The sequence below is a fragment of the Doryrhamphus excisus genome, linkage group LG12 (genome assembly GCF_037039965.1).
Source record: "Doryrhamphus excisus strain RoL-2023G ecotype Guam linkage group LG12, RoL_Dexc_Guam_v1.1, whole genome shotgun sequence".
NCBI classification, from domain to species: Eukaryota; Metazoa; Chordata; class Actinopteri; order Syngnathiformes; family Syngnathidae; genus Doryrhamphus; species Doryrhamphus excisus.
Window position 1 is genome coordinate 5,854,170 of NC_136368.1, and position 11,246 is coordinate 5,865,415.

The following is an 11,246-nucleotide window of genomic DNA, read 5'->3' on the forward strand; positions in this document are numbered from 1 at the left end:
TGGTTTTTTTTTGTATACTAATCTATCATCAGTAATTTAGCAAAAATAAAGTCATAATATTATAAGAAAAAGTTAGCATCTAAAAGTTATTTGTAGTTTACATCATTGTAGTAGCATAACGTTGAAATATGAATGAAAAAAAATCATGACAGACATCATTCATCACTATTTGGCCCTCCATGGAGAAAAAGTTTGGACACCCTTGGGATTGATAGTCTTTTCATGCTTAAGATGTTCTTGCTGCAATTAACGCTGCAACCAGCAGGGTGTGCTGTGCCTAAAAGGACAAAACTATAGGCGGGGGCGGGGAGAACAAAATATGACAATAGCTGTCCGTGGTACTGAAAACCACCGCCTCGCAGACCACCCTGACATCAACAAAAGAAAACACTTTGTTTGTAATAAAACCAACTTTATATTAAACACAAACATAACATGAATACATCATGTTGTCCCCCCACAAAATAATACATTTACATTGTATTCTAAAAATAGATCTTTAAATAATTTCTCAGAAAATACCTTCATATACATATTTGACAAATCTTTCGTATTGGTATATAATATAGTGCCGTGGAGTTTTTGCATGGTGATTGCCTTCATGAAGTGTACTCGCATCACCACCAACTTCATTAAAAATATATATTAATGTGCTTTTTCGTGTATGGATTGAATGAAAATTCTCATGCGAAGCATATGAATGAACATGATATATACCTGTTAGATGTGTACAGTAGTTTAATACAACCTTAGTAGAGTCTATTTTGCTAGATAGGCCTACTGCCGATGGGGAACTCAAACGTTATTACAATAAAAACATATTTGTTTTAAATAAAATACCTCATATAAAGAAAATACATACATGAACCATACAGCGTTGATGTAAGAAGATGGTAAAAAATACTGTGGAATCTCTTATTATTCCCTGATCTTCGACTGAGGAACCAATAAAAAAAACAGCTTTAAGTTTGAGCTCCACGAACCGGAAGCAGAGCGAGACCTGAATTATAGGATCCCTGAGGCATTCAGGCAGCCGCTTTTTGATTTTGTTAAGTGGACGTCATCAGTCATTTTATTATGTGTCCCAGTACATAAAATACAATTGTATGTACATGCTGTAAAACCCTGATAACATACTCAAGGTATCATGTTGCAGTGTCCTGCTATTTTTTTTTTAATATATCATTTGATCTCGACAAAAATCACAATGAACATATAATTTAAAATGATAAGATAAATATATATTTTCCGTCATTCTAAAATGCCTCGAACGGAATGCAAAGAATCAGTGAACATGGTAAGCTTAATCTGTTACTGCTGAACGGCATAAATTAAATGTACATGACTTTCCACCGTTGTCCTTCATTTCCATTACTTTGTCTTCACTTTCTCCTCAGTGGAGTTTGAACGAAGAGTCTGAAAATATATGCCCATGTGTCTCACCATGAAGAGTAAAACGCATGATGAGCCTGTGTTGTCATAAAAAGTCATCATTTTGAACGTTAAGGTGCTCTAACAGTGGGGTTCTTACACCGTATCGATTAATCTAAGTGGACTTCCACTTGTCTAGAAAGACTTTCTACAATATTGTGGAGTGTCTACGGATTTTTTATGAGGTCAGAAGCTTAAAATCTAACTTTGCTGTGTCTTGAAAACAAATATATTATAAAGCCATATGTCGTTCTGTCAGAGTCCTTGCTCAATTCCTAAAGGGTGGAAGTGTTTAGGGTCCAGTAGCCTTTCCCCGACATGTTTCAGAAGCCACGGGTACCAGTGCACTCCATCAGTTTGTTGTTCTGCAGGTCCCATTAGCGTGTAGAAGAAACGCAGTGGAGCAAGACCCCAATGGGCCAAATGGTGATCGTCCACAGCTGCATAACATGATGCTAGAACATTGTTCACCACTATGGACCCGTGTTGGGTGAGCGGGGCGTACAACCCGATGCTCTGCTTCTCCTCTACAGAAGTCACAACAGAGAGTGTCGTCTCAGTTCCTCGTGAGGTTAATACGCACTGACCCGGCTGGACTTCGCTGGCAAAAGTTGTCCTCACGCTTTCCTCTTGAAGTCCACCTGGACAGTCCGTGACGAAAACAAGGTGTGCCGCCGTGAGTGTGATATTTAGTCCAGTGTTGGTTCCAATGATAGTGAAGATCTTTGAGGTGTTAGGCTGGAGGTCCATGAATGATAAAACTGGACTGTAGAGAAGTGACCCGCGACCATCAGTTGCAGAGGAAGCCAAAACCCGCTCACCAAGTTGAAGGTCACGCATATGTTTGGTGACGCCGCCCTCCAGGGTGACTTGAGCATCGGCAGGGAAGCAACCGCCTGTTTTTGCTGCGACGGAATGTTCTGGAAATGTAAATGAAGACAAAATGTGGTCAAATGCTGGAAAGATTCAAAAAGAGGATCAGAGTTTCTTAAGAGCTGAAGAGAACAAGCACTTGGCCTCCATTGCTCCATAAATCAAGTCAGACTTTGACACCGACTAAAGGCCAATATTATCTCAGTGGATTAGAGGCAGACTGTTTATAACGTCCTAAACGTCTTTTCAGTCAGCATTCCTGCACACGGGCAAGATAAGGTCTTCACACAAAAAGCTTATGCTGACTAAAACACATTCAAACGGGTTTATTTCCAACATTGCGAGTAATTACCTAAAAACATGCTAGGTTAATTGGCGACTCCAAATTATCCATAGGTATGAATGTGAGTGTGAATGGTTGTTTGTCTATATGTGCCCTGTGATTGGCTCTCCACCAGTCCAGGGTGTGCCCCGCCTCTCGCCCGAAGACAGCTGGGATAGGCTCCAGCATACCCCGCGACCCTTGTGAGGATAAGCGGTAGAAAATTAATGAATGCATGATTTAATTAATTAATCAATTAATTAATTAATTAATTAATCATTTGCAGCTATGTTTTAAATATACACATTTTTACTGTATTTTATTCACAGACCGATAAATTACATGGCCATGATTATATATATTAGAACTGCACCAATTAATCAATGATTTGGTGATTAATCAATGATTAATCCAAATAATCGACGACTATTTTGGTATTCAATTCATTGTTTTTTTGACTTACAAATGTCAACAATGAAAGTAGACTTATTATATTTGTGTTTTAGGAAAAACAAGATATTTACATATATCAGTGTTGACTCAACCACAAACTGTTTGTGTTTGGTTCATCTTGATTTGGTCCATGTAGGACAGGGGTGGGCAAATTTTTTGACTCGTGGGCTGTGTTGAGTTAACAAAACTGTCATACTAATTTGTCAAAGTGTCATACTATCAGCTGTATTAGAATTTTACAGTTTTTGTTGTGTTTTTTTGTTTGTTTTTTTAACTGAATAAAACATCTGACTTGAAAGTTATTTTGCCAGCTTGTACGTTAAAAGTTTAAATTCTTAGAAAGCAACTGGCGGGCTGGACTCAAACGCTTGGTGGGTCGCACGTGGCCCCCGGGCCGTAGTTTACCCACCCTGATCTAGCTGATTACGCCATTACTTGAAATAACAAGCTTCAGATTAATCGACTAAAAAAATAATCGTTAGTTGCAACCCAAGTGTGTGTGTATATATATATATATATATATATATATATATATATATATATAATAATTAACATTCATTCATTCATTCATTTTCTACCGCTTTTTCCTCACGAGGGTCGCGGGGGGTGCTGGAGCCTATCCCAGCTGTCTTCAGGCGAGAGGCGGGGTACACCCTGGACTGGTCGCCAGCCAATCACAGGGCATAATAATTAACAATAATATATATTATTATACTATTATATACTATGATATACTACACTTTTATCCACCACAATTACATTGCTTTTTTTTTTAGGAAAATAAAAGATTGCTTGAATTAACTTTAGTGGTCGTTGTTACTAACTGATGTTACTAACTGATGTCTCCTAGGATCTGCTTTTGCTTTGCTGATGTTCGGAATGTTGTTCCGAGGCCTTGAGCTGCAACTAATGTTTATTTTCTTAGTCAATTCATCTTAAGTTTGTTGTTTCCATTAATCCCGAGTAATCAGTTATGCCCTAGACAGACCAAATCAAAGTAAACCAAAAACAAACACATAAACAACGTTAGTGGTTAGGTTCGCCACATTTCAGAAAACACTCAAAAATGTTAATCACTGTTTTCCAAAGTCAAAGCTGATGCGTGTGAATATCCTGTTTTGCCTAAAACACAAAGATCCGCTTTCATGGATGACTAAGGAAATGTAAAAATATTCACATCAGAAATGATTAATCAAATACCAAAATTATTGTTGATTAATTGCTGTAGCTCTAACATGAACAAAGGAATGTTCATTCATTCATTTTCTACCGCTTATCCTCACAAAGGTCGTGGGGGTGCTGGAGCCTATCCCAGCTGTGTTCGGACAAGAGGCGGGGTACACAGTTTATGACCTTTTAAATTGTTTTTAAGCATTATTAGAGCCCTCTTGAAATGAAATAACACCCCTATAGTCACCTTTAAATTCATCCATACATCCATTTTCTGTATCGCTTAGCCTCACGAGGGTCGCTGGATAAGCTGGAGCCTATCCCAGCTGTCTTCGGGCGTGAGGTGTCGTACACCCTGGACTGGGCTTTTACACTCATACTAGTACACATAATATGAGCATATTACACATTCATATATTTTCTACCGCTTATCCTCACGAGGGTCGCGGGAGTGCTGGAGCCTATCCCAGCTGTCTTCAGGCGAGAGGCGGGGTACACCCTGGTACTGGTGTCCAGCCAATCACAGGGCACATATAGACAAACAACCATTCACACTCACATTCATACCTATGGACAATTTGGAGTTGCCAATTAACCTAGCATGTTTTTGGAATGTGGGAGGAAACCGGAGTACCCGGAGAAAACCCACGCATTCACGAGGAGAACATGCAAACTCCACACAGAGATGGTGGAATTGAACCCTGGTCTCCTAGCTGTGAGGTCTGCGCGCTAACCACTCGACCACCGTGCCGCCCACAGTTATAATTATGCGGTATACATTTTGTTTTCATATTTTTCAATTTCTTTAATGGATTAATTCAATTTACATCATTACTTTTTTTTTTTCCTTTCTTCTTTTTTTCCACTTCTAGCGACAAATCTGTGACAAATCTTGTGATACTCCACAACGCTCCCTTCCTCCTGTTGACCGTCCTATTCACCTTTTCATTTATGTTTGTAAATATCCACCTTATATGATTAACACAGTTGTAAATACACATCTAATGTTTGCAATAAAAAAAAAAGTTCCGCTTTTAAAGATGAAGAACACTTAACCATATTAAATACCGATGATTTGAATTTTTGTCAGCATATTTGTCCCCTAGTCACTTATAAAACGCTGTCACGGACGGTAAAAAGGGTGTTTATTTCCTCGTAACGGTACTTCTGAGTAAGGTGGTTCTTTAAGACACAGTGAGCAGAGGTGGCAAGAGGAGGTAGTCACCAAGAGGTAATGGATAACCAGCTGATTGTATCTGAGCACAGCCTGAGGTGGGAAAGACAGGAAAGTATGTTTGGAAAAAAAAAAAAAAAAAAAAGCAAGTGAAAGGTGAGCAAAGCTGAAGCACAGAAAATAAAATAGAAATGAATCATTTTTTTTTATACCAGTGAATGAAATCTAATCAGCTCGAAAGAATGACTCGAACCCATGATTCATAATGCGCATTATATATGTGTGTGTGTGTCTTAAGGCAGCCAAATATTTGCCAAAGGTGTGTATGTCTGTAGGTATGAGGCCTGCAGGAAAGGAGGTCTGCAAGCAGGAGGTGATAAGCCTAAGATAAGAGATCTGAGAGAAACTTACTGAAGGAAAAGCCACAGCAAAAACAAAGAGAGAGTTAATCATCTCACAGCCTACTAACCTCGATGGAGCTCCAGAATGTAGTCTGGCATCAAATAACTGGTGGTACCAGACTTGGGTCTTTAAAACACTTGCTGGAGGAATGTATTCTACTATTGTTAGTTTTGGGGGATTTTGGGATATTGTGGATGATTTATGTTTCATAAAGGGATAAAGGAAATCACAGGATGAATAACGACAACAAGAACTCACAGCGATGGGTAATTTAAGAGTCACTAATTACCATAACATGCATGTTTTTGGACCAGTGAAGAGAAGTTGCAAGAACATACAAACTCCAGATTTGTGATAAGCGCTATCTTGTGAGTCAGATATCAATAATCCATAAAAATGTTGCATTTCGACCGAGAATGATTCTACTTCACTGATAAAGCTTGGGGCGGCACGGTGGTCTAGTGGTTAGCGCGCAGACCTCACAGCGAGGAGACCAGGGTTTGCATGTTCTCCCCGTGTATGCGTGGGTTTTCTCCGGGTACTCCGGTTTCCTCCCACATTCCAAAAACATGCTAGGTTAAATGGCGACTCCAAATTGTCCATAGGTATGACTGTGAGTGTGAATGGTTGTTTGTCTATATGTGCCCTGTGATTGGCTGGTGACCAGTCCAGGGTGTACCCCGCCTCTCGCCCAAAGACAGCTGGGATAGGCTCCAGCACCCCCGCGACCCTCGTGAGGAAAAAGCGGTAGAAAATGAATGAATGAATGAATGAATGATAAAGCTTGAGCGTCTTGATATTTGAACATGACAAAAACTGATCCCAGTAGGCACGGGTCCAGTCAAGGACCGGTCAAGGACCGGTGCACATGAGATGTGTCTTGAGACACATGCTAACTCACAAACAAGATAGCTAGCGACCTAAACGGTAGCCTCCAAGTTATTTCCTTTAAACTTAAATAGCCAAAAACTTACCACTTCCACAAGGATAGGGAGGATAATAACAGTTATTGAACCTTTAACATGAACATTAATCAAACGTAATAATTTTTTCCGGGTACATGATACCATACAGCATCCATATCAAACTTGCGCGGGCTGCACCAACATTAAACTTTCATATCAAGGCGGGGGCCTCAAATTAGTGTCCTGCGGGCCACATTTGGCCCGTGGGCCCCGTGTTTGAGACCCCTGCTCTATGGTATCATGTTCCCAGAAATGACAGCTTAAAGCAAGATTTTGCAAGTTATGACGCTGTAACGATGTAATGATGCTAACTTGCTAATTGGGTAAAACGGTTATGTTTCATTAATGTTCATGGTAAAGGTTAAATAACTGTTAATACTGTTAATTTGAATCTGAAAAAATAATTTCTCTACCCATCAACTATATGTGGTTTCTTAAGTTTTTCTTATTTGCTGTTTTATGATTATTTTATTTATTTATTACTGATTGATTGATTTAGTGTCTTTATTTTTATTTGTTTATTTATTTTTCATCTTATTTTGTGTAGTAAATAAAAATTCAGATATTTGAGAACAGAGACTTGTGCTTATGTGTGTGTTGCTGTAAATGGGTTCTTGTGCAAGGGGACCTGAATTGGGACCGAACAGGAAATGAGTTTTATCTTGCTGTAACTCAAACCTGCCATAGAAATCAGTTGTTCCGGCAATCATGTCTGTTTACAGTAACATTACTGACACCTTGTGACCAGTGTAGAATACTACATATCATCACATCCTCTTTAAACGCATCTTCTCAATTGCTTATTTTTTTTAATTTTATTTCTTATAGCCATTGTTATGTTTGAAAATGCTTAATTTCTACACAAAATATTTAAAATTTGCTTAAATATACATGTTTTTACCAATGTGAAGCTGTGTTCAACTACAAAACAGCATAATTTATTAGTTAATATCTTTTTGGAAACCAAAGAGTGGTAAGAGACATATTTTTTACATGTTTATGACTTCATAATTTACTGATAATGTTTCTTGCCAAGAGTCGAGATTTCGCACTTGGTTTGGTGGTCCTTGAACGCACCAGCACTAGTTACCTAGTTACAACAGTCATTTCAGCCTCCAAACTGTGAAAATAAGTTAATATATAATGGTAAGTCATTACTGGCAGTAGAACATGGACTTGGCAGACCTTGATGACCAGTCTCATACAGACTCATACACTAATTATTGCTTACCTGACTTGACGCTACAATGAATATGGGCTTTGGACTCATAGTAGACCCAGTCAAATCCAGCTTCTACAGCAAGCCGAGCCAACATGGCGTACTTGTTTCTGTCTCTGTGAATGTGAATAGTATTTCAGTACACTAAAATTAATTATCTGTAAATACATATTAATAGATACTGTCAGAAGCAATTAGCTGAAATTCAAGTCTCATGTTTGTTATTTCATCCCACCTGTCTGAGGTTGTGATATCAACTGCACGCCCCTCATAGTGCAGCGAGTCCTCCGAGTGATGGCCGTCCTCATCCCACCCTTCGGTCACTCTCAGTTTCACACCGGGCCACATGTTCATCACCGAGATGGCCAGGGAGTTTAACTTGTCTTTACATCGCTGAGAGTCGGAAGGCACACAAAGAGGTAGAAAGAAACACAGTTTAGGACAGGCTGTTCTTAGTAGTAGGATGCCCAGTCGAAAATAAAAGTCAGTTTCCGTCCATTTCCCAACCAAGCCAAAAAAATGACCACAAGAGATGGTCAGAGTTTGCTGAAAGGAAGAGGCTTTTTAATTTAACACTAAACTCACATGAGCTTGGAACAGTGAAATGAACAGAGGCAGGGGGGGGGGGGGCATTACAGCACACATGTAACAGGTAAGTAAACACATGGGGCTACTACTATGTTAACAACTTTATCAACTTTTTATAAGCAAGTTTTGCAAGGCATTCTGGGAACTTGAAACTTTTTTTTCTTTTTTTTTGTGACGGCCCAGACTATACCTTGAGATAAGTTGAGTTTGGGGCCCCCGATAGACTAAGGGTAGCACCTTTAAAGGCAGATCCATACTTATATGGATAATATGGACAATAATATGGACAATATCTCTAAATATTGATACTCTACAATCTATACCCAAATCAAAATATCAGTCATGACCAATCGTAAACAGAACCATGTGTGACTTGTGAATAACGTTTTCATTCATTCATTGTAATTAATCATTTAATGTGATTGATGGCTGTACCATTTTCACATATTTGATATGATTTTGTTGTCTGTTTTTTTTTCTGTTGTTGTATATTAGCTTGGCTATATTTTAAATCAGTGTATACCTCCGGTTTAAAATCAATGAATTACATTATTAATTTAATTATTTATGTTATGATATGAAATTCATGAATTGAATTTGCAAAAGTACGATATAATGTTTCATGCAAGCAGAGATGAGTTCATGTGTCTATATATACATATATATATATATATATATATAAAACTATGAAGCTGAGATGGACAGTATATATCTATCTGTCTTGTCACTGCATATTTTAGAAGATAAAAACTCAATATTGCTTGTTCATGCATACTGTAGTAACTATAATCCAACAATAATCTGATTTGAAAGATTTTCTAACCAAACAAAAAAAAAACCTTAAACTGTATTATGGAAAGCAGGAAGTGAACAAATGTAACAGTTACTGATTGTAAAAGTACCAGATGGAGGGGTAGGATTTAATAAGCTTTGCTTCTTCCTACTCCTTTTTGGACATGTGGAACTGTGAACTGATTATGTGATGCATTCAATTGTAATCTGATGCATGTTGAAATGAAATAAAACCATAACCATTACCGTAACAAGCGATAATGTGTCATAAACAAGCATTATATTGTGCGTTTTAGAAATCCCAGCAGCTTTGCATGTGTCCAAGATCCAGAGGTGAAGCAATGAATCAATGAAATCAATCATTTGGGTTTAAATATTTAACTGACAGCAAACATGGGAGTACACAGTTTGCTACAACTGTGAGGTTTGCTCCTTTTGAAGTGATTCATGGACAGGGTTAACCATATACAGGACTTAAATCACACGCTGCGTGGACTCAGCAACATGTGTGCAAAAACATGCTCAGCTGCAGCTCCTCATCCTCCCCTCACCTGTGTCATAAGCCTGTCGGCGCCTGTGTCCTCTTCATCTTTGAAGATGATGTCCGTGTTGTAGTTGGGTGTCAGTTCCTTGAAGCGCTCAGAGTTGCGCGTAATTTTGCCCTCCGGACGCCCGCTGGCCCCCAGAGTCTTCTCGGCTACATTAGGGCTGAATTGCTTATAGGCAAGCGGGATGAGCTTCTTCGGAAGCCGTCTCTTGCCGTACCCCCTCCCCGGTCCGCAGCCCTCCGAGGCAGGTGCGAGAAGGAGGAGGACCATGGCGCACAGAGAGGCGGTGAGAAATAGGAAGGGGATCCGCATCGCCCCGGGAGGAGGGAGGACTCTCCCGAGGGAGAGATGTGCCTTCAGTACGTCTCCGGTTCACCTGTCCAGTCCATGGTGGAGTAGGGGGACAGTCACGGGCACTTTGTCCGAAAATCTCTTCACTCCATCGGACACAGTTCTTGGCACTCCCAAATGAACAAGTTCTCCGCTTTACGAGAAACAGCCGTGGGTGTGCAGGCTGTAAAGTCCGTGGATTTAAACAAACAGGTTCAAAGTCGATGAGGTGGGTGAAAGAGAGAGAGAGAGAGAGCGCTCGGTAACATTTGCTCAAGTCCACGTTTTGAATCTTCTGCTCTTTTCTGATTTTCTTTCTTTTGCTCCAAGTGTCACAACATCACGCGTGGATTGTGAGTTTTTTTTTTCCTTCCCATGTAAGACGACGGACGGCCAGCAGCAGTCTGCAGCTTTTCCACTTGAATGGACTCCACTTGAGTGATCCACGACGAGCTGTTGCCATTTCAGACCGCACCCTGCCAGTCCTGCCCTCCTTCTCCCTCTCCTGTCCCCGCTTTGCCACCCACCCCCGCCCCTCATGGGCACACTACGCACGGGAGAGTCCTCCACGCACACGCACCAACACGCACACACATTACAATGCACTGACAGGAAAAGGTCACGCATGGAACATTAGTGCTGCCACATCACTTCCAACTATAATTTACATTGAATGTCATTAAGGACCTGGACTTGTTTTGGCAAACATATTGGGGCGTATAACCGATACAGGAAGTAACAATTCTAACGGGGATGTTCACAAGACATTCGTACCAACCAATGTTTCTTTGGTACGTTTCTTATGTCGCACTTACGGACTCCTATGTGTGTTGTGTGCCTCACATGCACCCGATATACATAATTAGTCATATTTCATACATCCTCCATGCGTGTTTTACTCTTTCATGATCACCACAACTACAATCTCCAGCGATTTGGGGAACACCAAAACCTGACTGCTCCACCAGAGTAACTTCTA

At 39.9% G+C, this 11,246-nt stretch overlaps 1 protein-coding gene across 1 annotated transcript; it reads right to left on the bottom strand.

The window, feature by feature from the left end:
- Positions 1 to 369: 369 nt before the first annotated feature.
- LOC131136092 (indian hedgehog B protein-like) lies at positions 370 to 10,745 on the bottom strand. Its single transcript, XM_058082599.2, has 4 exons — positions 9,941 to 10,745; positions 8,245 to 8,402; positions 8,022 to 8,125; positions 370 to 2,351 (listed from the first exon to the last, which is right to left on the bottom strand). Exons 1-4 carry the CDS (start codon positions 10,247 to 10,249, stop codon positions 1,687 to 1,689), a joined length of 1,236 nt encoding a protein of 411 aa, XP_057938582.2. The 5' UTR covers positions 10,250 to 10,745; the 3' UTR covers positions 370 to 1,686.
- Positions 10,746 to 11,246: the final 501 nt, after the last annotated feature.

Coding starts and splice junctions, on each gene's coding strand:
- LOC131136092 (XM_058082599.2), bottom strand. CDS start 10,249: ATGCGGATCCCCTTCCTATTTCTCACCGCCTCTCTGTGCGCCATGGTC. Junction 8,403..9,940: donor CCGACAGGCTTATGACACAG/GTGAGGGGAGGA, acceptor TCCGACTCTCAG/CGATGTAAAGACAAGTTAAA. Junction 2,352..8,021: donor TCATTGTAGCGTCAAGTCAG/GTAAGCAATAAT, acceptor TTACATTTCCAG/AACATTCCGTCGCAGCAAAA.